Below are 27,556 nucleotides of genomic sequence, written 5' to 3'. Positions count from 1 at the left end.
AGATGCATATTGTTTAAGTCCAGACGGGAGGTCCGAGCGCCAATGGTACCCATCCATGCGAAGGCCCCCCTTCATATCATGGCTATGGACTTCTTGACACTGGGCCGACCACGAGATCGCTACCAGAACATCTTGGTAATAACGGATTTGTTCACAAAGTACGCTTGGGCTATCCCCACCCTCGACCAGACTGCAACCACCACCGCTACAGTTTTATGGCGGGCCGTCTTCCAGACGTTCGGATGCCCGGAGTTTCTGCACTCCGATCAAGGAGCCAACTTTGAGTCCAGGGTAATTAGAGAACTATGCCAGTTGTACGGTTGCACGAAAACTCACACCACTTCGTATCATCCTCAGGGGAACGGCGGCTGTGAGAGATTCAATCAGACCCTATTGGGGCTGCTGGGGACCTTGGACCAACAACGGCAGGACGATTGGGTGAGTGCCTTGCCAAACCTCCTACAGGCCTATAACAACAGTATACATAGTACTACGGGTTACGCTCCCATTTACCTGATGTTTGGCAGACACATACGAATGCCTACTGACCTGGTCCTAGGAGTGATAGCCGACCAAGAGGAAGCAAGTGTAACGGAGTGGGTGGGGCGCCATCACCAGCGCTTGCATTTCGCCTACGAGCAGGTGTCGAAAAGGATACAGACGGCAGGAGAGAAAAGTAAGCGGTTGTATGATCGGACTGCTAGAGAAGCCCCTCTACTGCCAGGAGAGAGGGTGTTGGTGAGAGATAATCGGCGGCAGGGGAAGGGGAAACTGAGTGACCGTTGGGAGGCCACCCCTTATGTAGTCTGCCGGCAGCAGAGGCCGGGGCAGCCGGTCTATACCATCCGGCCAGAAGGGAAGTCAGGCCCCGACCGTGTGGTGCACCGGAACATGATTCGCCCATGCCCTAACTACCCTGAAGCCGTGGAAGAAGTCCCCACGGAACCTGTACCAGCGGCCCCCTGGATTGAAGGTTGGGCTGTGGTACCAGGGAGACCCGTGGTGGCACCACCCCCGATCGCCCCGAGAGAACCAGAAGCAGCCCCTGAACAAGCTGAGCCCGATTCACCAGTGAGACGATCCCAGCGAGAGAACCGAGGCCGACCCCCTGCCCGCTATGGGGAGTGGACAGCCCGAGGACGTTCTAGGGACTAGAACGGATTGGCGGGGGAGGATGTCACAAGGTGACGATCTTTAGGGGCGGAACCAAAATTCGGGAAGTTTGGTTCCGCCCGGAAGCGTTTCCGCCCGGACCGGAAAAACAGAACACCGGAACTTCCGGTAGCGCCGTAAGAAGGAAAATCAGGGAATTCGATGCACCTGTGCCTAGTTAGGGACAGCGGTTGGTGATTGGAGGATACGCTGGACAAGGCAGTACTTAAGGCCAAGTTATTTCCCAGTCTGGGAAGCTCTTTTTGGTGTGTGTGAAGCACTGGGTTGTGCCCGTCTTGGTACGCTGCTGGTAGCTGTCTAACTCTCTCTCTCCCTCAGGCTGGAATTGTATGATTGTGAAGACATCGCGAACCTTAAAGGTTGAGAAGTGAACAGATTATACGGCGAACTGAGACGACGTGAAAAAGGGGATTGGAAGTGGCATTGATGTGAGTACTAAGAGCCAGTCGAAAGTGCCCTGTATATTGACCTGGCGTTGTGTAGATCTCTCCAGGAGGAGGAGGGCGGCCCTACCCCTAATATAGTGTGGTGGGAGAGCCGAAGGAATACTTATTGAAGTAGTCACAACGACGACATCACTAGCTAGGCCGCATATTCCATCGCCAGATCCGAACCAAGCGAAGTGAAGGAAGACGGGTGTCCTTTCCGTACACTGAGTGTGGTGGGTGAGTCTTCGTGCTGTGAAAACCTATAATTTTGACGTGGTGCTGTATATTGCTGTGGGCTGCTGTGTATTGCCGTGTGTCCTGTCAGATAAACCCCCGCCTTCACGCACTTCGGCGTGGGAGGACAAGGAGATTGCTGGTCCTAGCCTAGTTCAGTACAGTATATGTTGTGAGCGTGCTTCAGATCTCCGGAGATAGCACGGTACGCTGTGTCCAGCCCAGAGGTGAAAGCCATCCAAAGCAGAGTAACTGTGTTTTGTGTCCAAGTTGATACCTGTGGAGAGGAAAGGAAAGAGAGTGAGTAACACAAGGAGAAACAGAGGAAACCTGTACTTACAGTGCGCTGTGTTCAGCCCAGAGGTGAGAGCCATTCAAAGCAAACTAACGGTGCTATTGTGCCCAAGTTGATATCTGTGGAGAGAAAAGGAGAGAGAGGGAATAACACGAGGAGGAATAGAGCGAACCCTGTACTTACAGTACGCTGTGTCCAGCCCAGAGGTGAGAGCCATTTAAAGCAAACTAACTGTGCTATTGTGCCCAAGTTGATACCTGTGGAGAGAAAAGGAGAGAGAGGTGAATAACACGAGGAGGAATAGAGCGAACCCTGTACTTACAGTACGCTGTGTCCAGCCCAGAGGTGAGAGCCATTCAAAGCAAACTAACTGTGCTATTGTGCCCAAGTTGATACCTGTGGAGAGAAAAGGAGAGAGAGAGTGAATAACACGAGGAGGAATAGAGCGAACCCTGTACTTACAGTACGCTGTGTCCAGCCCAGAGGTGAGAGCCATTCAAAGCAAACTAACTGTGCTATTGTGCCCAAGTTGATACCTGTGGAGAGAAAAGGAGAGAGAGAGTGAATAACACGAGGAGGAATAGAGCGAACCCTGTACTTACAGTACGCTGTGTCCAGCCCAGAGGTGAGAGCCATTCAAAGCAAACTAACTGTGCTATTGTGCCCAAGTTGATACCTGTGGAGAGAAAAGGAGAGAGAGAGTGAATAACACGAGGAGGAATAGAGCGAACCCTGTACTTACAGTACGCTGTGTCCAGCCCAGAGGTGAGAGCCATTCAAAGCAAACTAACTGTGCTATTGTGCCCAAGTTGATACCTGTGGAGAGAAAAGGAGAGAGAGTGGGTAACACGAGGAGAGACTGAGGAAACCTGTACTTACGCCGCTGCCTGTGGAGAAAGAGAAAGCGAGTGAGCACCCAAGGAACGAACTGTGTGAACCAGTACTTACTGTGAGCTGTAATCAGCGAAGAGGTGAGAGCAGAACCAAGCTGAACTAACTGTGCCTGTGTGTCCCAGCCGTTGCCTGTGGAGAAAGAGAAAGCGAGTGAGCACCCAAGGAACGAACTGTGTGAACCAGTACTTACTGTGAGCTGTAATCAGCGAAGAGGTGAGAGCAAAACCAAGCTGAATTAACTGTGCCTGTGTGTCCCAGCCGTTGCCTGTGGAGAAAGAGAAAGAGCCCGTTGCCTGTGGAGGAAGAGAAAGAGAGTGAGCACCTCGAGAACGAACTGTGTGAACCAGTACTTACCGTGAGCTGTATTCAGCGAAGAGGAGGAAGAAGGAGGGCGCTACGGATACCTAAGACTCAGGCCGGGGCCCGAGTCCTACGCCCCGGATCCCCGTGGCCCCCTTGCTCCCTGACCTCTTCCCGGCCATAGCCCATCTGGAGGGCCGAGTCAGAGTTTAGTTTTAATTGCCCTTTCCCTATTCCCCAAGCTATTTTTAAATATTTAAATAAAGATTGTTTTATCACTTACTTGTTCTCGTGTTGTTTGGCCATTGGGTCGGGTTTGGGGACCTCCTCGAGGTGGAAGTTGAGAAGGGGTGTGGCTTAGTTAAAGCATAGCCAGCCCCTGGGTGTGACAAAGTGATACAGACATGTTATGGAGTCAAAAACTGCCTGGAACTATTTTAGCCGTGCGATTCCCTGAAAATAATTGCACACCTTATAACATTCATCAGTCAATCAGATTCAAGCATTCAATAGCCCCCATAGTCATTATTACAGTCTTCACTGTCACATGATCCATCAGAAACCATTTTAATATGCTGATCTGGTGCTCCAAAAAACATTTATTATTATCAGTGTTGAAAATAGTTTTGAGACTTATTTATGTATATATTTATTTACTTATCGATTGTCTTTATTTATTTATTTTTTGGTGGTGATACATTTTTTTAAGGAAAGTTCAAAAGAACAGAATTTATTTGAAATAGAAAGTTTAATAAATAAATTCAGTGGCCTGCGAAAATTTGGAAACACCTTGCAGAATCTTATTTAGTACTGTCCTGAGTAAGATATTTTACATAATAGATGTTTATATTTAGTCCACAAGAAAAATAAATTGCTGAAATTATTAAAATTAACCCTATTCTAAAGTTTGGGAACCCTTAGTTTTTAATACTGTGTGTGGTTACCTGAATGATCCACTACTACTTATTTATTTTATTTCTTTATTTTTTATAGCTTTTTTTATATGTATGAATGTATGTATGTATGTATGTATGTATACGCATATATGTATATTATTATTATTATTATTATTATTTATTTTTTCCCATGTGGACTAAATGTTAACATATTTTATGTAAAATATCTTAGGACAGTACTAAATAAAATAAAATAACATGCATTTTGTATGAACTCACTTATTTTCTTAAAATTATTTACATTTTCACAGATTCTGAAAGGGGTTGCCAAAGTTTTGCATGCTACTGTAAACATAATGTGTTTAGTGTCACCTTTGATCAATTTAATGCATTTCTGTTAAATAAGTATTCATTTCTTAAAAAAAAAAAAAAATAATTGTACTGACTCCAAACGTTTAAACAGTAGTTTACATATTTTATTTAGGGAATTTCTAGACCCTTTCAGGTGGGCTTTACCCCCATATCTATCGTCTCAGCCCCCCTTAAACTATCTGAACGATTGGTCCAGTGCTGCTTCCTCAGGAAAATGTATCATTCTCATGTGTTTAAAGTCTTGTTCGTTTAAACATTAAAGTGACTTTAAGCCATTCAAGCACAAAGCGGTGTGAAAGAGATCTCAATGCACTACTCACACACTGTGGTAGATCTTTTCTGTGCGTGTATACACCTGATGCACACACAGTCAGTCATCTCTCAGACAGCATGCAAATACCAAATTGAGTTCTCTTTCACATAAGGAATTGTAGTTAGAATAGAATACAGTAATAGAATTTTCAGAGTTTTTGTAGGTAATTTGTATCTAATGGTCTCTCTAAGTGCTCAGCTGCCTCAGGATTCTATTCGATTAGATTCTATTCGATTCTGTATTTGATATTACCCCGAGGGAGAATTTAATATGCTTTGGATCGCAGATCCTTAACACCATATTTGTGCTTTAAGGTGCCAGGATCCCCATCCTGTTGGTTTAATGTTGTTTGCTTTAATATACTCTCAGCGGACATGAGCAGAACTGGCTCAGGCAGAATTTATTCTGATAAGAGAGAACCCACTAGTAGATGGCACTTGCGCCATTTCCTGAGTTCTTAATACCTTCTCCTTATCTTCTGTGCCGCAGCGAATGAAAAATATAGTCTGTTTTTTCATAAGTCAAGACATGACATCAGATTTTTGAATAGAAATCTTTGTAATGGCAGAAATCTCAAACACAAAGTTTGCTCTGCCAGATTAAAAGGCAATGCAATCATCTTAACCTGTCAAACGATCCAGTGGTTTTGGATGAGTGCATTTAGGTGCAGCCAAGCGTGTATTCACACCGAGCTTCTTCCCTTCCCCTAAAGAGCAATGTGAGGTGCTGTCTCTTTAAGTTGAATTAAATCCAGCAGATATCTCAACCGCGGGCCATTAGTTCCAGAGGAGGCAGGCATTATGAGTAATTATACCAAAACTGCCATTATTATCCGGCCTCGTATGCCCCAGGGGCTAGTGCACAAATGTCTTGGGTGGAAATGCTCAGGATACAGGAAAGTGCAGATGATGTCTCTATTCCTGTTGTTTATCCCCACACACTCATTACACTGTTGGTTTTCATCAGGAATTACACAATATTAAGGAACAAATTAGATTCTTCAATGCTGTCTGAGATCGATCCTTCAGACCAACAGGGAATGTTACAATAGGCTAGTCATTAGTGTGTCAGCATATAAAACTATAACAACAACAACAACCACAACAAAAAAGCTGTGCTAACGTGGGCGACAGCATTTAAAGGTGAATTGAGTCATTTCTGTGCTGCTATTGTCAGGAAATGGAAATGCAAAAATAATGATTTTACGCAGAATAATGGTTTTCCCAAAAATTCCTTCCTGCTTTCATTGTTTGGGCGAAAAGATAGACCTGTCCCAAAAGCGATAGGTCATACTAATGTTGCTAGGTTAAGAAAAGCAGCCTTGTCAGGTTGTCTGGATGTCTCTGCATATATAAAAAAAGAACACTTTAGCATACTTTTAAAAAGAGTGTAGAGAGTAATTAAGCTTAAAAGTGCTTTTTTTCACCCACTTACTGTAAGTAGGATTTAAGAACATCTTGTTTAATTTCATAATCACTTCTGTTGTCTTTAAAATGAAGTGTTCTCTCAAATGCATTGACAGCTATTTATGGTAAACTAAAATAAACATTAGTCATTTCTATTCAAATTTGTCATGTATTTAAATGTATGTGTAATTATACACATTTTTACACATTTATACAGATTTTAAAGTAAGGCTTTTCAAAAGTATATGTAAGTATTTGAAGAAACATAATCAGGAAAAAGGATTGTGAAAATTTAGTCTTTTAAGGACATTTAGGTGGCATTTTATTACATATTATATTGTCTGGAAATACACATTTTTAAAACTATACTTTGGACATTTGAAGTTTCAACCCCATCTGACCCCTTTTTTGATGTTCCTCAGTAAAAAGAAAGTCACACAGGTTTGGATCGGCATGAGAGTAAGTAAATGATGGCAAAATTTTATTTTTGAGTGAACTACCCCTTTTAACATAGTTAGAAAGTTAACAAGAGTCTACTAGCAGCAGTGTGCTCTAATATCATAAGTGTTTCGGGTTCTGAAGCCAACACAATGGACATGATTGGTGTTTGGTCTCCTTGTGGGTACCTTTATCACATACGCTGCATGTCGTCTCAACCCTATGACTCTGAGTGGGTCAGCGTGCTGTGTGGAGAGAAGATGGCCAACAACTAAAACTGCCTGGTGACAGATGGTTAAACTCAGGGATGCCTCGCACCTAGAAGCGTGCACGGCCCAGATAGCATCATCTCTTATCATACTGAGCAACCCCAGGGTTGGCAAATTGATTAACACCAGTCTTTCATCTCAGAGAACCCTCATGAAGATATTATCGCCACTGAGGAGAATGTCCCTAATTCACCAGACTGACAATAGATGACACCTCTTATGAATTACCGACACCCTAATTCCACTACAGCCTTCATCATCATCAGTCTTTGAGGCTATCTAGGCCTCATTACGTGACCGGAGCTGCATGTGTCTCTCTCTACCTCTAGATAGAAAATGGCGACTACCATCATTGATTATTTTTCGACGCTGCATTCCATATCCTTCAGTATGGATGTTTTTGTACAGCTTGGAAGCACGTCACCTGATCTCAAGGTTATCGTCTGTGTATCTCGGTCTGCAGAGAAATGAGAATCGATTACAGTGGGATGGGCATCTCCCTCGGCCTGCCCTGAGGCTAAATCTCGACGAGCAGGCCTCTGTGTTCATTTGAACGGAGTCGACAGTGTGGCTAACTGTGGCTGTTAGCTGCATCTAACATGGTGGATTTACAGACTTTGCTGCTGTTTGCTGTGACACAGAGTTGCCCCCTCCTCTTCTCCATTCTGTTCAATCAACCCAGCTCATTGGCGGCAGCAGCCCCCCTCACTCCCTCCCTGTGTCTGAGTAATGGCCTGCTTCTCCCCTCCTGTCACCATGAAAGGTGGCTCTGGCTCTTTGCTGTTTGGCCCTTTTTTCCCACGTACATCCTTTCAACCGGCAAGGCAATCCTAATTGAGATCTCTATCCTGGGTGATTTATCTGATGTATGAAGCATAGATTGAGTCCATCTCTCTCTCTATCTCTCTTTCTCACACACTTTCATGGGATGATCATCATTTGTATTGTCCATACATTTTTACTGATCAAAAACCTCTGCGCTTACAAGTAACACCAGTAAGGATTCAATTGCTTGACAAGCACAGTTTTCATTGGAGCACTGACAAATTTCTTATTGAAACAAAATTTGTGTAGGGATATATTTTAAGTCTTGTTTATCTATGTCATTGCCATTGGCATATTTGCAACTGATAAATTCGAACTTACCATGTACCATTGTTTAACTGGTTGGTATCATGCAGAGGTGATGATATGATATGAGATGCTACACAGCAACATATATCTGTCTAGAACATCTGTGTGTATAATTGTTATAATTAAAATGAATTACTAAAATGAAATAAATAGTGTGTATATATATACACACACACACACATACAGGTGCATCTCAGTAAATTAGAATGTTGTGGAAAAGTTAATTTATTTCAGTAATTCAACTCAAACTGTGAAACTCGTCTATTAAATAAATTCAGTGCACACAGACTGAAGTAGTTTAAGTCTTTGGTTCTTTTAATTGTGATGATTTTGCCTCACATTTAACAAAAACCCACCAATTCATCTCAACAAATTAGAATATGGTGAATATGGGGAATAGAATATGGTGAATAGAATATGGTGAATTACTGAAATAAATGAACTCTTCGACGACATTCTAATTGTCACACCTTCTCATTCAAAGAGTTTTCTTTATTTTCATGACTATGAAAATTGTAGAGTCACACTGAAGGCATCAAGGGCTATTTGACCAAGAAGGAGAGTGATGGGGTGCTGCGCCAGATGACCTGGCCTCCACAGTCACCGGACCTGAACCCAATCGAGATGGTTTAGGGGTGAGCTGGACCGCAGACTGAGGGCAAAAGGGCCAACAAGTGCTACGCATCTCTCGGGTGAACTCCTTCAAGACTGTTGGAAGATAATTTCAGGTGACTACCTCTTGAAGCTCATCAAGAGAATGCCAAGAGTGTGCAAAGCAGTAATCAAAGCAAAAGGGGCTACTTTGAAGAACATAGAATATGACATATTTTCAGTAGTTTTACACTTTTTTGTTATGTATATAATTCCATATATAAGTCCACATGTGTTAATTCATAGTTTTGATGCCTTCAGTGTGAATCTACAATTTTCATAGTCATGAAAATAAAGAAAACTCTTTGAATGAGAAGGTGTGTCCAAACTTTTGGTCTGTACTGTGTATATATATATTAGTACTGGGCAATGATTAAAAATTTTAATCGCGATTAATCGCATGATTGTCTGCGATTAATCACATTGTTATGCACTAAACTAATAATGCATTCAAAAGTATTGTATTGTGCACTCACCCAATCTGTTTTTTCATTTAAAAGTACTGCTATATGAACAAAAGTGCAATAACATTTGGTTTGCAAACCCTTAAAAAAAAAATAAGGTGCTTTTTTTACAGCAGTATTCCTTTTACATAGTAGCAGTTAAAATATTTCTTGTAAATCTTAACTAATAACATTACTGTAAATAAATTAAATATAAAACAAGCTATTTGTCACTGCCAGGACATTAACGTTTTTATAGAACTATTTTATAGTTTGTTATAGAAAACAAGTTACACTTAGAGTCCAGAGCCTCGATCATATCATTATAACAGCCACCTTCCTATTACAGACCTGCACGATTGCGGGACCCCTCGCAGCAAAGTGCGGCACGGGACAAGAAGTGATCAGCGGGTAAAGACTTGTGTGTGCGGGATGTGGGAGAATAATTAGGGTGTGCTCACAATTGGCAATCTTATCCCCCAAAGCCTGCTCCGTTTGGCAGGCCCTGGCTTGGCTGGAAGAGGTGGGCAAGAGCGTGGTTCAGATACAGTATATATAGATAAGTGCGTGTGAGCTTTAAATGCGCTGGAGCGCAGATCTTCTGATACGTGGTGCATGATTGCATGAATATTTCTGAGCGACAAAAGTGATAGATGTGTAAAGCAGTATATTGTGAGAGGGCAGTCTGTTTTCGCGTCCCATATGACTCACGATAATAAACCACAAAGTTAAAAAAACAATGCACTCCACTGTGCTGAGCAAGCGCTTCTCTGCTGTCATCACGTGCTATCGGAAACTAAATAATTATCAGTGTTAATCAATTAATGTGTTAACGTGTTGCCCAGCCCTAATATATATACTGTGTTTGTGTATGTGTGTGTATAATTTGTATGTGTTTTTTTGTGCTTTCTATATGACTTTCAGCAGATAAACACAGTTAATTATATATTTACAAATCATCAGAGGTGGGTAGAGTACCCAAAAACTGTACTCAAGTAAAAGTAAAAGTACTTCTAGAAATATTTACTCAAGTAAAAGTAAAAGTACTAGTCTTGAATAGTTACTTGAGTAAGAGTAAAAGAGTATCGGATAAAAAATCTACTCAAGTAGTTAGTTACTAGTTACTTTGGGTCATATATACTGTACTGAGCCTATTTTTATTTAGATATATAGATAAAATGTATGTAATGTATGTGTGCGTGTATAAATGTATATATTTCATCAGCCTTTACTCCAATTTATGTAATTTATTATAAAACCCTGTCTGTTTACTTAAGTAACAGATAAAGGTGTCATGCCATAACATATTTTTAATACGACTGACTTTATATTAAATGTGAATTTAACATTGAAAGTTAATGTGATATAAATATTGCTACTAATCTTTCATTGTTCAGAAAGAGAGCAAATAACATTTACATTATTAAAGATAATTTTCACTGACAGTCTAGATTTCAATCACTCTCAGAAACTCCCATTAAAATCACTGAAACTGTTAACACTGTGAAATCAATATCTTAATTAAAGATTCGTACACACATCTGCACTTTGTTGTTCCTGCGAGAGAATTCGCCAGAAAGAGGTCTCCAGTCAGTGAGCGAGTGAAGGAAGCACCGGGATTTTAGCGATGACTCATCGGAACACCTCTGATTGGCCAATGCTTTAATAAGCTCAAAAGAATCATGTGTGATTTGTTATAATGCGCAGCGCTGTATAAACGCATCTATCTCTGGCTAAGCGCCAGCAAGCAATCACAGATCTGAATTTAGCAGCTGATAATATGACTCGCTGAACGTACTTGCACAGGTGTGATTGTATTAAAATTAATAAAATCTTAATCGGCTATTTTTTGTCTTTTGGAAGCTGCATTCAACTTGACTCCCTTCTGTTATAAGCCACACACGTACAACAAACTAATGTCACAGTGGTATCGTGTACTGTAATCGAATGTAGCCCAAGTTATTACCTGTTAAACAGTAGACAGCACACGCGGTGTTCATCTAATAAGGATCTCCATCGCTAGCAAATAATAGCCTTTGCAGATTTCAATTCAGTGCAGTTCCAGCCACGTTTTCAACGCTCTTTTTCTGTTCTTAAACGTTACAACTCTGAGTGAACCACTTCAGATGCTCAGCGCGTGCGGCAGGGAACTGAACGACTCATTCAAACTGATTCATGAACCAATTCACTCGTTTGCCAATTGGTTTGATCAAGCCTTTGAACAGAATTGACTCAAAAGAATGAATCATTCGCGAATGGGCATCGCTCATTGCCCAGAGAAAAGTAGACGGCGCGTTTGGAATAAACTGAAGCATTATAACATTTATTGCATTAAGATAAAGTAACGAGAGGAGCGTAACACACAGTAACGAAGTAAAAGTACAGATTTTTCCCAAAAAATTTACTCAAGTAAGAGTATAAAGTACCCATCTTTAAATATACTCCGAAAAGTATTCGTTACCCCAAAAAATTACTCAAGTAAATGTAACTCGTTACTACCCACCTCTGCAAATCATTGTGTATAGCTACTGAAAGTCATTTTGCCAGCATTTTAGGAGTATGTATGTAGATGTTTTGGTTTGTAGATTGGCTCAAATTTGGTACAAACAGATAGATTTGATTTCATGGGCCTTGAGACATACGTAAATTAATTTGAATATTTATCTAACCCTGTATAGTTTTATTAATGATTCTGTATGAATAAACACACCTTTACTAAAACAACCTAAACAAGCGTGAAATGGAACCATTTAGAAAATGGGAGAGAAAGACAGCATCAGGCATTTGCCGTCGAATTTTGTCTCATACTAAATTATTCATCAAGATCGGGAACCAACTACTGCTATCTTGGTCGTGGAGGGTGGGTTGCATCTGGCACCAGCAAGTCTTTTCAGATTTCCTAAGTGTGATTTCCACATTGGGTGAAAGTGAACATTTCAAAGCTCTTCCCTTTCTTTCTTTGGCACTTTCACGTACCATTGCAGGAATAAGCAGCATCTTGTATTGCTAGTCTCACTGGTCAAGCTCTGCAGTGTGGGGCTGGTGTGCTGAGCGTGCGCAGCACACTGAATTTGTATTTCTGGTTGCGTGTGTGCTGTGCAACTGAATCTTTTTTCTTCTCCATCTTTTGGCTTCTTTCTATGTCTGCATGTGTGCTTATGCACTACGATCGCCTGCTCCCTGCACACCCCTCCCTTCTCTTTCTCTCTTTCCCTCAGACACACATTGCACCGCTCTCCTCTCCTTCACTCTCCTTGTCTCTCTCTACATCTCTGTAGCAGTTTCTGGTTGAGCATCCAGAAGGAGGGCTGTGCATCCTGCACCAGGCACTTGCGGCAAGCAACACTTGATGTTTCTGAGGGTTTTTTTTCCTCAGCCTTTGCTTTTGGTCCCATCAATCCTGGGAGGAGTGCTATCAAGGATCGCGAGGAGCCTAATTGAATTAGCATGCATTTCACCACAGCGGCACACATACGGATTTTGGACATGCACACTTCAGCTGTGAGGGGCATTTTGCTGGTAACATTGTCAGACTAAGCACATTAGCAAGTGAATGCTTATTGGAAAGGGGGAGGGAAAAGATAAAAGATGGATAAAATGCAGCACTAATCAATATGGTCTCCGCGTCAAAAACAACAATCTAAGAGAGCGATCCAGGATGTTGCTGAAAAACTGATCCAGCTCCGCTCCAGGTCTTCCACTTCGAAAAGGAACGCACAGCGGAGAAGCTTCGAGCTGCGTCTGCAGCCAACGCGTCAGGAGTCACAGCCGGCTTTATTTATTTATTTGCTGCTTTTTTCCTCTACCATGCTGCAGCAGAAGTCTCTCTTTCTCTCCATTTGCAAAAAGGAAACGTGAGCGCTCCATCGTGCTCGGTCAGTCTCATCCTATCTGTTTCCTCTGTTCTCTGTTTGCTGTCATCTTTTAATCGGCATTAGAATAATCCATTAGCCACCGAGATGTCTCTTATCTCCTCTTGCGCGATAGAGGAGCTGCCCTCTGAGGGAGAGTCATCTAAATAGCACGTAAGCCATACCTGAGGCTGGGAACTCGAAGGGAGACGCCTCCCGGCATCTCTTCCACCTGGAGCGTTTCTCCCCTTATCAATTAAGTCACAAAATCTGCATCTAAAAATATTGATCAGTGCGGCCGTGATTAGAAGGCTTTTGGGACTTGCAGCGCAGATGTTTATTGACTCGATCGAGCCTGCCCTCCTCCTCCACTTCACAGACAAGCTCCCTTGTTTGGTTTTCTTTCTTTTTTGATAGTCACCAAGCGTGAAAGCCGGGAGGAACTGACCAATTTTTTTTTTGTTTTCCTCTTTGGATGTTTTTAAGCCGGACTTGAAAGGAATTTCTTCTTTTTGAGGATTTTATCGTCTCTTGGAAACCTACTGTTAAAGCCTCGGGGCTCTGGGTACCATTGTTTTCTTCTGCATTGTTTACTTGACCCGTGGATAATGATTGCCATGGGCAACCCTTTCTGAGATGTACTCTTTCCAAAGGATCGGACATATGGGGTGTGGAAGGGCCTATGCCGGACCTTCCTGCCCCAGACTGGAGGTGGTGCTTCTGGGCTGGGAGTGTGGCGGAGGCAGCTGGCTGGGCCTCGGTTCTTGGTGGAGGTTGGCATTATCTCTTGCCTTGTTGGCCTCGATACCGGACAGATCGGCCAGTGCCCGTGTGTCTTCCAGCCTGAGCACCACACACCATGTCCATCACTTCCATAACAAGCATGGTACCGTACCCATCGCCATCAACAGGATGCCCTTCCTCACAAGAGGAGGCCACGGTAAGCCCTTACTCTTATTCAGCATTTCCACTTTATCGACCAGTTTGCTCATACCCAGTGGGTCTTAATATCTTTGATTTGATTAAGGAGATTTATTACACTGGAAAGCAGGCTGATGATACAGCACCCTGATATGTGTGCGCATGTACGTTTTGCTTAGTATGTCATGTGCATGCTTTGATCTGTTCCTTAATAGATCACATGGGGAGTGGCCTTGTGCTCTTTGCACTCACTGCAGATCTAGAGGAGAGATTGGTTTGTTGGATAAAAGTGTGGGCCAGATGTGCTCCTTTTTAAGTCCAGCCATGCCACTGCTCCTCGCCATGCATCTTTTTTTGACACCTTTGTCAATCAAAGATTGTGTGCAGCATTGACAACCTGTCTTCCTGCTGAGCTCTAGCATATGCTGAATGTCCAGTGAGCTGGTTATATTACAGTGATAATCCTCAAAGTCATAGAGCAGCCGTGTGCTACAGGCTTTAATCACCTGGTAGAGTTTCTAGCCATTTAAACTTATTTAGTTGTGTGGTGTTTGGATTATGGTCCAGGTCTTGCATTTTCTACGATAGGTCAGAGTTTTTGTTGTGATTTATTTGATTCATGCTCTCCCACTTTTGTTGAGATGCACATATTAATTAAAAGAGGACAACAATTATAATAATTTATTTTAGTAGTAGTAGTAGTAGTAGTAGTAGTAGTAGTAGTAGTAGTAGTTAAAATGTATGGATTTAATTGTATGTGTACATATATCTAAATGTGTATGTGTGTTCATTGCACAAATTTTTTATGAAGAAAAGTATATATTTTCCCAGTTTGTGCAGCATTTGCAATACACTATTAATTTAAAATTAGTGCTTATTACTGTTATTATTACAGTTTTTACTGTATTTTGATCAAATAAATGCAGCCCATGTGAGCATAAGTGTCTTCATTTAAAATGCTGACCCCAAACATTTAAATGCTAGTGTGTTTTCCTTTAGTCTCTTCTTCATTTGCAATTACAAAATCTTAATGACCCTAAAATTTTAAATGGTAGTGTATATATATATATATATATATATATATATACACATATATATATATATATATATACACATATATATACACACACACACACACATATATATATATATATATATATATATATATATATATATATATATAGTTTGTCAGACCCTCGCCTTTACTCTTCCTCAAACCAGCATTGTTGCCAGTTGCTCAGTGTTGTGACATCTGCATTAACTCAAAGCACTCCGTGTAGATCTGCTTTACTGCTTCAAACTGAGAAACAGAGCTGGTGATTGTTCAAGTAACTTGAAATGAATCAATGAACTTGTTTTAGCACAGGTTTTTTTTAAATAAAGGAACTGGTGCATATGGTAAAGAGTTGAAAGAAGAAAAATCCACCAGTTCCATTTAATTTTATATATGCTGATATTTTCAACCACACTTCCACTCAATACCACTCACATACTAAGATTTGGAACACCACAAGCATAGACAGCTCCAGGGTTCCTCAAATCTTGCCCTGGTGGGCCAACGCGTTGCAGAGTTTAGCTCCAACCTTGATCAAACTCCACCTACCTGTGATTTTCTAATGATCCTGAAGACTTTGATTAGCACGCTCAGGCGTGTTTGATTAGGGTAAGAACTAAACTCTGCAGGAAATATCTGTGGATCTCGTGGGCCAGATTTGAGGATTCCTGGACTACTCTGTTGTACTGTTTTGTCAGCACTCTTGAGATTTAACTTGGCTAATCAAGGAGAATTAACTGCTACACAATGTGGGTTAAGTCCTGTTGACACCAAATCCAAACTAATTTGAGAGTATAACTTATTTGCAAAAAAAAAAAAAACAATTTAATGCTTATTTTTGCTATAGAAAATGGAGCAATATTTTGGATTCATTGTGAAGGAAGTCATAAAGATGTAAAAGATTTTGTGTCGCTGTGCAAATTGTGCATGTCCTTGATGCTGAAAATTCTAACTTGTTTGAACACCAACCAACCATACACACTTATTACATTCCACTTTAATGTATTTCAACATGTCAACTTAGCTTTGCTTTTATTTTAGCCTCCATACTGGGAACTGACAAGAGTTGGGCGTAACCAACAGGATGATTTTCATTTTGATGTAATAGTTGATCAGTAAAGCAGTCATGCGTTGTTTTTGTTGTCTGAATGCATTTATGGCTGCTGGACACTTAGTGGAAGAGAGAAGCAATGAGAGTGGTGACATTGGATACCCACAATCAGTGTGTCACCTCCCACACAAAGCAAAGTTATAGTAGCCGAGCTTTCCATCTGAAGAGTCTGGGAGGACAGTGCTAAATGATCCTTTTAAACAGAGAGGGTTAGAGGGGTCAGTCCTTCATCCCCAATGACAAGTAGTTCAACGGGGGAATGAGATCCCGCACAGTAATGGGATCATCAAGGCAACTGTTAGCAGAATCATGGCACTTTCTGAGTTTTTCATTACAACAGGTATAGTCAGTCCGATTCACTGCTTCCAATTTGACATTAATCTCACATGCCCTCCCATCCATCTACCACAAAATGTGCAATGAATTTTCAGTGTCCTTATCACGTGGAAACAGGAGGTGGAGCCGACATGTCGTGAATTACATCACTGCTTTTGTAAGGCATCTACACAGCCATTACCAGAGTCCCACAATTGAAAGCGGCTGTCAGAGTGTCCAACCCTGATGCAATGACGGCTGGTAAAGTTCAGCTTGCTTGAAAATATACAGATCGACTTGATGATTGTATGACTCAGTGGCATATTTAAATTCCGCCCCTTTATTCAAAACCCCCGTGATACAGGTCCTTTCAACATTCTATGCATTCTGATGCTCTCATGGGTTTATACCTACAACACATTTTATGCATGTTTATAATGAACAATATGATTTCCTAATGAGCTTGCTTTGTATTTCCATACAGACCTAAAGCATTTTCAGCAAGCTGGAAATCTTCAGCCCCTCTGACCAATAATCACATCCTGCCAGATCCCATCACTCATTGCGGCCCCTGGCAGCAAGGTGGAGATAATTGATGTAATTGATATGTAGATTAGTTGAATAAGTCAGTCAGGTGTACAGGGGCCGGGCTGATGTAAGGATGAAATGATGGAGAGATAGAGGGGAGAGAGCTGTCACACCATGCAGACCCTTGCCTCCATCGCATGCTGTTGACATTTGCGTTAGACGCTGCTCGTCATTTGTGCATCTCATGCCATCTGAAGAGTCCTTGGCACAGCACTTATCTGCTTGACATGCTGAAATCAGCACTCATATGCACTTTGTGTTTATTGCACAGGCCTTTCACAGTTCCTGTTTTTCTTTGTATTATTATTATTATTAGGGCTGGTAAGCGATTATTTTTTTAATCTAATTAATTACATGATGTGGTTAATTAATCTAATTAATCGCACATCAAATTTGGAGAAATTACTCTGAAAATATAATTTAAAGTCATCAAACAGACAAGCAAATCCAAAGCATCAAACAGAGATTACAAAAAATAGGTTCAACAAGAAATATTTTGTTTGATAAAATGTGTTACATATAGCCTACTCCTTTGGACCATGTGAGTTAATGATGACAGAATTGTCATTTTTGGTTGGGTGAACTATAACTTTAATAATTTATTTTCTTAATTTTAATATTATTACTATAACAAATATTAAATTATTTCTTTAATGAAATGATACTTTAAATAATAAACTAAAACTGCCAGTAGGTAGTGGTAAATGTCTTAAGTCATCAAGTCATTTATTCATTCCTTTGATTCGTTCAAATGGCTGATTCATTCAGGAGTGAATTAAACGTGGTTTAAAAAATGAAATGCCACTGTGGGTTGCTTGTGGATGAACAGTTCTGCTTTGTCTTTATCTTCTGGTTGGCAAAATTGAGCAAAACAGACAACATTGTATCTAAAATAACACAATATTAACTTCTTAATGAACTGTTGTATAAGATGAGTATCACATTTACACTTAGCCTACTGCTTGTGTGATATTTCTTAACTATGTGATGTAAATATGAGACAAAATTTCAAACAGGGGCATTTCGCCCCATATCTTGAATGTTAGGGATATTTTCTAGGCTCCATCATGCAGTAAGTTGTTGCCCTGCTTCATATTAGTCATCAATCGACTGTATGAAATGGCAGATGATCCTTATAGGTCTGGGGCGGGGCAAGTGCGTTAAATGCGTTAATAATTTTAGCGCCTTATTTTTCTCCATAATTAATTAATCTAATTAACACGTTAAATTATCAGCCCTAATTATTATTATTATATTTCAAAGGAAGACTCCGTATTTTTCCTCATTAAAAAGTTTTATGGTACCATTAAAGTCATTAATGGTACAATTTATAATACTGTTAAATGGTGTCTAACTACATGGATTGAATACTTGGTAGCCTTATAACAGCCGTTTTATTAGGCATGAAGCTGGGCTCCAGAAATGAGTTTATCTTAAAAGTGTCATAAAACTGGACTGTTATTTCTAGTAATACATTATTTAATTATTATTATTATTATTATTATTATTATTATTATTATTATTTTATTAATTAACAATTTAGTAGAAATATTATATAATATATAATATTATATAATAAAATGTTTCTATATAATAATAATAATAATAATAATAGATTAATTTTAATTTAATTTTAATTGAGTTCATAAAATTGTACTGTTATTTCTACTAATACGTTTTTATTATTATTATTATTGTTATTATTATTATTATTAAGATAGAAATAAGAAACTTTTTTGCATTTTCTGCTTGGTTTTTTGCCTTATAGGCTAAACTCAAGGTAAACTCGTTTGATTAATAAAGCACAAAATGCAATTTTAGTAAATATATATATACATATATATATATATATATATATATATATATATATATATATATATATATATATATATATATATATATATATATGACAGATTAGATTTATGTCATTTTTCCGTTTGAATTTCTTTTGACCTGTGTTTGGGCACAACAATCCAGCAGTGACTTTTCTCCGCACTTGTCACGATTATTTAACTCTTGCCCCTCGACCTTTAATCATTCACCCGTCGCCCCTGACAGCACAGCTGCAGGCCGACTGCCCTGGCACTGACCCACTGATCCACTGATCCCACAGCCTGATGGATTTCCACAGTTTTATTTGAGGATCTGCCAAAAAGCAGAAATCGAATCAATCGTTTCTTTCCCCCTCTCTCCATCTTGTTTTTTGTCATCGTCTCATTGAAATGCTGCATGCCCCTCCCCTCCTCCTCTAATACCCAAAGCTCAATGCGCTGATGGAGGCATGATGTTTGACAAGCAGCAGGTTTCTGTTTGTTTACTCACGCTGGCCCCTGCATGCTGATGTGAGGTTTCCTGATCATCGGAATATATACAGCGAAGCAAGGGGCCCCCTGTGGACGGTTCCCAGATCAAACATTTTTCTTGAGGCTCAAGAGTGCACCTTGATCTGAGCAAGGGCATCTACTAATGCACAGCCACTCGAGAAAGCAATGATGGATGCAGCCTCTTACCAGTGAAAAGGGGCTATCCTTTGTGGATCACTGGTGTGTACACTATAGATTGGACCTCATCAAAAGCAGTTTGCTCCAAAGAGAGCAGCAATCCATTACCGTCTCAGTGTCAAGCTCTAAGCGGCTGCACAAAAAGTGTAGGTTGGAACAATAAGGAATAATTGATCAGTGACTCAAAACACTGTGATTTGTGAATGATTCATTGTTTGTCCTGAATAGCCTAAATTTGGGCCTGTAATGAGAGTGCATTACCGTGACCTCTTCATTTTCTGTACCGCCTGTCTTATTGAAAACAAGACTTCTTCACAATTTTCCCCTCCTCAATAGAAGCGACTAGATGTAGAGCCATCACTTTAAGTGCATGTGTCATTTCAGTGCCGCTTCTGAGAATTGACCTGCAACTGCAGTCCAATCAATGTGATGGCCAAAGCGGTTAGACAATAAACTAGAGGACTGCGGTTTGGATCGAGAGAACCTTATGCCATTGAGCTCCCTGTGAGTGGTGAGCTGTTGATGCTGAGGTTGTGCTGCCCAAGAGAAATGTGAACTTTTGAGTCAAAACGAAAATATTGGCTTTGTCTAAAAGCACCGCTTTTGGCCCCCACACCTTCCTGAAAGGCTCGACAATTGCGTTATGTGTAAGATTAATAGCAGAATCAGTAATGCTCTGTAACTGCAGCAGCAGGGTTAAGGTTACTCCCATTCCTCTGTGCTCCAGACCTGTGGTGTGTGTTTTACTAAATGTGACATTGAGGAGAAATAGCTCGGTCTGGATCTCACCCAAGCCCTTGCTAAAGGGAGACAGCCATGCTGTGAGCTGTGAGGGGTGAAATCAGTCTCCAGTTTCCTGGATTCCTCTTCATACACCTGCACTAAAACTACCTCAACCATTTCAAAAACCGTTCCAGGGCTGAAGCAAAAAGAAAAAAATAAATAATAATAAAACACCCGTTGACTTTGCTGTATGACCTACGTTCTGTCCAGCCAAACCATCTAACCATTAACATAACAATACAATACTGCCTTGTTTTTTGTTGTTGTTGTTGTTTACAGTCAATGGAAAATCTGGGAAAATCATGTAAATTATTATAGTTAATAAATTTGTGTATACGTTGCATGGTTCATATTATATATATTGCATTGGATATTTTATATATTTTATTTTAAAAAATTATTAGATTAATTTTAGTATTTAGTATTTTTATGCTCTAGAAATATCTAATTGACTAGAGATTTGAGTAAAATGAAATGTCAAAATATTAAAGTGAATATATTTGTCGATACCATTATGTAGTATTTACATTGCATATGCACAGTACATTGCAATATATAACATTGCATATTTTATATATGTATCTATGTATGTTTTTAAGTTGATTGGATATTTTTGGTTGAGCATCAATTTATTTATTATATAATATTTTCAATGTAATATATACTCAAAAAAAAAAAATGTGGGGTTGTATCAATGGACTAAACATGGACTAACCCACCTTTTGGGTGAAAAATTCAATTAAGATTAACCCAACAGCTGGGTTATTCCATATTTGACCTAAAGTTGGGTTAAAACAACCGAGCATTTTTTTTCTTGAGTTATACATAATGAATTCATAGATATATTGACCATAATAATCTCAGTGGTTTTCCTCAGTTGATGCTTAATATTTTATTGACTAATTGCTCTTTAAGTTCAATCTCTTCTAGATTATTATTAAAAATCTTTATCCAGTAAGCACAAATGATTGGAAAAGTTCAGAAACCCTGAAAAAAACTTTTTTTTTTCAATCTTCTACAGGTGTTTGCTGGCTGAAATATATTCCTCAGATTTAAAAGGATGTGTGTCCTTTATTTCCCAAATTTGTAGTTATTGATTTATTTGATATTATGGACATTATGGCAGTTTTTCAGTTTAAACGTAAATTAAAAAGTTAAATATGTTTATTCCCGACTTTACATCTACAGATAGCAAACATTTGAATAAATATCAAGACATAATTTATATGTATTGTTCTGTTTCTAAAACAGAATATTATCTGTCAATCTTAAAATTGAAATTAAAATGGTAAGAAATTAAAATTGTAATAGTTTTTGGAGAAGCTAACTGGCCTTATGTTCTGATAGCTTCGTGTTGTGAAGTGTATTGGTCCACATAGAAGCAAAAACAGAAAATTTGCCTAAACCAACAAAATCCCATATTCCTACTTAAGCCTGAGCGTCACTGCATGACACAAATGAAGGGCCTCATAATTTTTAATGAAGTTCTTAGTGCAGCCATGTGTTAAAATAACGTTGATGATGTGCCATCATTATATCCCAGACCTGGCAGCCTGGCTTTTCATTACACAATGTAACATCTTAAATTCCCGGAGCGTTTTCCCCTGCAAGCAAAGTATACGAACCGTTCAATCAAATTGATGATAATAACAGGCAGCAATGGAAGGGAATAAATGGAATATCTGAAATCTATTTATTGCGTAACTTGTGAAGATATACCCACATACCTAATTAAAAACTGTTCCCGTCAATCCTCCCGAAATAACAGCAGTGCAGTCATTAGCTCCTTATGCTGTTTGAGTGCTGTTGACAGCCAATCACCTCTGTGATGTCCGTCTAAGAATAGAGTGTTATTTGTAGAGGGTGTTGAACAGCAGAAACAACAGTGGTGAGAAGTGGAGGCCCAAGTCTCCAGGTCTGAAATGCGCAAGCCCAGGATCCGCCCACTGGTTTCTCCCCTGACAGAGTCGAGAACACCCCGGTACTCTTCCTGAAACAACACAGTCTGGCCTCGGAGAATGGAGACGCCTCCAAAATCACTGGTATCCTTTCATTTGTTTCTTTATGACAGATATCTGAAGAGGGGCTGTGTTGCATCCCTCTTTAAAAAAAGGATACTTCAGAGGCAGACTAAAAATAAAAGAACAAAACAGAACACAATCATATATCTCGGCCATGTTTACAAAAGTTTTGCACATTTATTTTTAAACAGCGTTTGACAAGACTGGGGATTGGGACGTTCCAAAGAACTGGATACAGCTCATTTTTGCTATTTAGAGAGATAATAAAATTATTCCTGGCAATATCTCCAAGGATTACACAATTTCACAGATAGACTCGCACAGCGAGCACACAGTGATGATAATATTGGCGGCAGACGTGTGATTCATGCCCTCGCATAAGGGGAATTGCAGCAGCGCTCTGCACTCTCTGTGGCTTTGCCATGGAAAAGGGGATTATTGAAACTTAAAAATTTCCTGCCATTCTTCGAGGCCAGATCTCCTCGCTCAGTGTCCCAGTCAATTCCGCTGAGTGTGCATAAGAACTTCTGCTGTGTGGCTTTGCTTGTGGCTGTCTGTTGCTAAATAATACATGACCAATAAATTTAATGTTGAAAGCGAATTCTAAAGTGTTTCTTACGCCGGTTCCACACTGCAAGCACGAGTGGTGCGTGAGCGTAATTACATCGTCACTGCAGCTGCAGAAGCGCGAGAGTATTCACACTGGAAGCGTTTGTGCAGCGTCACAGCAGCAGCTCCAAAGCTACATATTTATTTACAAAGACGGCTATAAAATTGTTTTTAGAGGCTGGTCAGTTAAAAACTTGAATGTTTTGAAGTCTTGAAAGTTTGTTAACACGAGGATTTGTGGTTAAATGGTAAACAAAAATAGCTCCTATTATGTTTCAGTCATACTCAAATATAGAACGTACTGTTTATAGCCTTTGTAACTGATCGGTAGGAATGTAAATTATTCGTTGGATTTTAACTAATCATTAGGCTAAGTAAGAATGTCAAAGTTATTATGTAGAGCTTATTATTTATATATTATTTGTTGATAAAGATTAATTAAAAAAAATGAAACTGTGTTTCTAACCAAGGTGAACACGCTGAGCATTCATAATATTTTTATTAAGCCGAATGTTGAAGATGTTAGTGTGTTTCATGTGCATTTATTGTGTCTATAGCTCCGTTTCTGTAACTGAAAAACTGAAAATAAATAAAAGGCATAAGTTTGTCACGTCAATCGTAAGTGAACACGTGCAATATTTACAGAATACAATATTTACAGAAGCTGTCAATAATGAATGAATAATTAATTTCTTATGTAGGCCTACTGTATATACTCCATTGTTACTTAAGATCCTTAAAATTGAATTGTTCGTTGTAAGTTTGATAAAATGTTTTAAGTTATAATTTGCTTATGGCAATAAAACATTTAAAAGTTAAAAATATAAACATTTTCTCTATATTTTTTTGATTCATCATTTTCTTTCCTGAAATATTCCAATTCATGTTAAAACTAACTAGACATGGTTATTCTGTGCATTTTTAGCACGTTTTCATTGAATGTAATCAGATGTTTCCAATAGTTATATACGGACTCATTTTTAGCACGTTCCCATTGAATGTAATCAGATGTTTCCAATAGTTATATACGGACTCATGTGAGAAGCAGAGCCGAATACACACAGGGAGTGACATAGTGACCCCGCTGTCTTTAACTCCTGCTGTGATTTACGGCTGCTTTTAGGCTTTGAAATGCTTCTTGTGCAATTCAGTTAGGGATGGGTATCATTAAGGTTTTAACGGTATTACTACTCTTACCGATACTGCTTAACGGTCCGGTACTTATTCTTATCGGAACTTTGTGTTGTGTTACTTTGTGTTGTGTTAGGCAGTCGAAAACTTTGCATTTCTATGTCTGCACATAATGCACTTTTGAAAGATGCTTTGACAGATTGCTTGTGTTTCCGCCCTTACATGCAAAAATTTTGTTGCACTTATGACAACCAGCGTTGTCTGCATCAACTCAACTGAAGTATAACCACACTTTGGAACGTTTTACTGTCTCCGCAATCGTCACTCTTTGTATTAAAGCTGCAGTCGGTAACTTTTGACGCTCTAGCGGGTAATAAACAGAACTGCTTGTGTCTTGCGGAAGAACATTTTAGCCGGAGCTACTTCTCTCTGTTTATGTCTATGAAGAATCACAAAGGTACCGGGTTACTCCGCCGCGGTACCCCCGAAGCAATGTAAAATAGTCCGAATATAAACACTTATTATATGTAACAGAGGTATTTTTCTCTATGGGGACTTTTATTTTGACAGGTTTTTCTTTCTCCGGCGTGCTCGCGGGAGATGAAAAGACGTCTGGGAAGAAGAAGAGAGCGCAATAGTTTTACGAGAGAGACACGCCATGATTGCTGTACAAGAGGTTGATATTTTTCCGTTTAAGCTGTAATGTAAAACAGTGATGCAAGTTCGGATTAAGTTTCGTGAGTAATAGTGTACATCAACATTGTCATGTGAGACTGTAGACACAGTTGAAACAGAATTTCGATCGATCGCGTCATCGGACGGAGAACGGTGTTGGAGACTGGCTGAGAGCACGAGAGAGAGTTGCTAAAGCCGTGAGTTTAATCCAGAACATTTGTTTTTCCGTAACGTTAGTATGACTAAGAAATTTTGAGCGTCCTACTGTTTTTCTGGGTGATCTACAGACTGTTGTGGAACGAGAGACATTTCTTTTTTTTTGTTGGTGGATCATTTAAGTGCACTTGTTAGTGCGCGAGAATGCGTATGTGAGCTGAACGATCGATTTTGAAGGAGTGATTTGTTTTTTTGTTTTTTTTAGCGACTGATGATCGTCCATGATCAAAATTTGTTCTTGAGAGACATTTTTGTGTGTGATTCAGATCATTCGATCTATGCGTGCCGCGTGTGAGCTGGCTGAGCTGCGCCATTTTGTTCCAGAAAGTTCCTGAGTTTTCCTGGGCCGTGCTGAAACTTTCTTGTGTTTTTTTATTTTTATTTTTTTTATTTTTATTTGCCCTGCCATCCTTACGACATCTCACTGTCCTGTCTCAGCTGTTCATTACATCGTTACAGCTGTTGTTCAAGTCATTGCAAGTCATCGCAAGTCATTGCAAGTCATCGCAAGTCATCGCAAGTCATCACATCAAAGTTGTCGTTGCCACAGACTGGTACTACAGTTCGATACACACACACACACATGAACATTTCACTGATATAGTGTGAACTGAACTGAGTGTTTGAACAAACTGAGGGTTTCAACTGTCAATTTGAACTGTGTTTGTGATAACTGAGTTGTTTGGAAACTGAATCATCAAATTGATTCATGGGAATCGTTTAAGTGATTTCACGGTCACCTACATTCGAAATAAGTTGTTAGAAGTGAGTCATTTAAGTGAAGTCAGTGTTATCTATTCAATTGAAAGAGGTTCTTTGAAATGAATAATTTGTGTTGAACTATAAGGGTCATCAACATCCAGTGTTGTTTGTAGATGAGTTTGTGCCCTATTCTGACATTCATTTTGGGGAAACACTTTTGAGGTGTTAAAAGAGGCTTGTTTGGAAAGTGTTAACTATCTGGAGATCTTTCAAGAAAACAAAACAATCTCAAAACTGTTTAATTTTTTTTTTTTTGTTACTTTTTGGTATTTTATGCTATTGAAACAGATCCTTCCAGCAGAAATATAATTTACAGAGAGAAGGAAAATAAATTGCTAATTGTTAAAACGTGAAACATTTGACAGTTATTTTTGAACTTACCTTGGGGTAGGGGCGTCTCACTTACACTATTAGGATTAGATGGGTGGGGTTGTGAATTTCAATTTATTTTTCACTTACATACACTTCAGGAAGCCACCGTGTCGACATACTCACCTGAAGCCTACGCTACCTATTCCTGTAGTATAAAATAGTGTAAGAGAAAACATATACATTAACATATTGCATATTGAGGCTCAAAGCACTCGAGCGGGGACTAAGATCCTTTCGCTTTTAAGTCTTCCAAGGTAGTGTTTTAATTTTCCCCTACGAGGCGAGACTTACAGTCCCGTTACATTTGGCGTCACGAACAGGATAGAATTAGACTGTATTTACCTTTTTGTTTTGTGTCACACGTCCCAGGCCTACAAGCTGAAGAATGGCAGAGTTTGAGGAACTGAAGAGGGAGATGGCGGAGATGCAGAGGCGGTTTGCCGAACAGGCGGGAGCACTTGACCAGGCAAGAACTGAACAAAGAGAGGCCCTGTCACTAGCAAGAGCTGTCATCGAGCATCAGGCTACCGCTCAAGCACCCCCAGCTACCATTTACATTCCCAGGGACAGAAAACTGCCAGAGTTCAGTGGCCGTTCGACCAAAACTGGAGAGTTGAGTGTTGAAGAGTGGGTTGCATCAATGAAATCTGCCTTCCAAGTGATGAGAGTACCTGCAGAAGATCGTGTAGAGTTGGCGAAACAACATCTCAAAGATGAGGCCAAAGCAACTGTGAGGTTCATGTTGGGTGATGGTGAAAAATCTACCGATGATATCTTTCAAGTCCTACTATGACACCTATGGAGACAAAGTACCAATTGGAACCAGACTGAAAGATTTCTACGAACGAAAGCAAATGCAAGGTGAGATGATACGCTCATACGCATATGACCTACAAGAAAGACTCAGCCGAGTTCGGCGCAGAGAGCCAAACAGAGTTCCAGAGGCCGAAAGTGTGTTAAAAGAACAACTTGTCTTGGGCCTCCGAGATGATTTTCTGAGGCGTGAAATGAAAAGGCGAGTTAAAGAGGATGCAAGTTTGACTTTTGTTCAGGTGATGCAAGCCGCAATCACTTGGGCTGAAGAAGAAGAAACTCAAACGCCAGACATTCCAAAACACAGCCCCCGTGTCAGAGTTGTAAGTGCTGATGCAGAGCAAGCTTCCTCTGCGTTAACACTGGAAAAACTGCACGAAGCTATACAGAAGATTGCCGCCCGTCAAGATGAACTTTACCAAGCAGTACACAGTAATAGCAGAGTACAACTTCAACAGAGTCGTCCAAAAAGACAACCCCTAAAGGACAGTGATGGCCGATACATCTGTTATTCATGTGGTGAACCTGGGCACACTAGCAGGTACTGTCCCAAAGGTACTGAAGCAACTACAGTAACTGATCAGTCC

The 27,556-nt window shown here is 39.9% G+C and overlaps 1 protein-coding gene across 13 annotated transcripts in view; it reads left to right on the top strand.

Moving 5' to 3' along the window:
- Positions 1-27,556, top strand: part of LOC132130988 (neurexin-1-like) — a 429,322-nt gene that overhangs the window by 260,865 nt on the left and 140,901 nt on the right. Inside the window, exon 1 of one of the 13 annotated variants that reach the window (XM_059542928.1) lies at positions 12,499-14,037. The exons of 11 other annotated variants lie outside the window; for them this stretch is intronic. In XM_059542928.1, the coding sequence (XP_059398911.1) occupies positions 13,734-14,037 (304 nt within the window). In that variant the 5' untranslated portion in view covers positions 12,499-13,733. Of the gene's footprint in view, positions 1-12,498; positions 14,038-27,556 lie in introns of those variants that run through there. One more of the 13 variants, XM_059542929.1, reaches the window with a different exon arrangement.

The sequence above is a fragment of the Carassius carassius genome, chromosome 47 (genome assembly GCF_963082965.1).
Source record: "Carassius carassius chromosome 47, fCarCar2.1, whole genome shotgun sequence".
Taxonomy (NCBI): Eukaryota; Metazoa; Chordata; class Actinopteri; order Cypriniformes; family Cyprinidae; genus Carassius; species Carassius carassius.
Note: the sequence above shows the minus strand (reverse complement) of the source record. Positions and strands in the feature narration are given on the sequence as shown.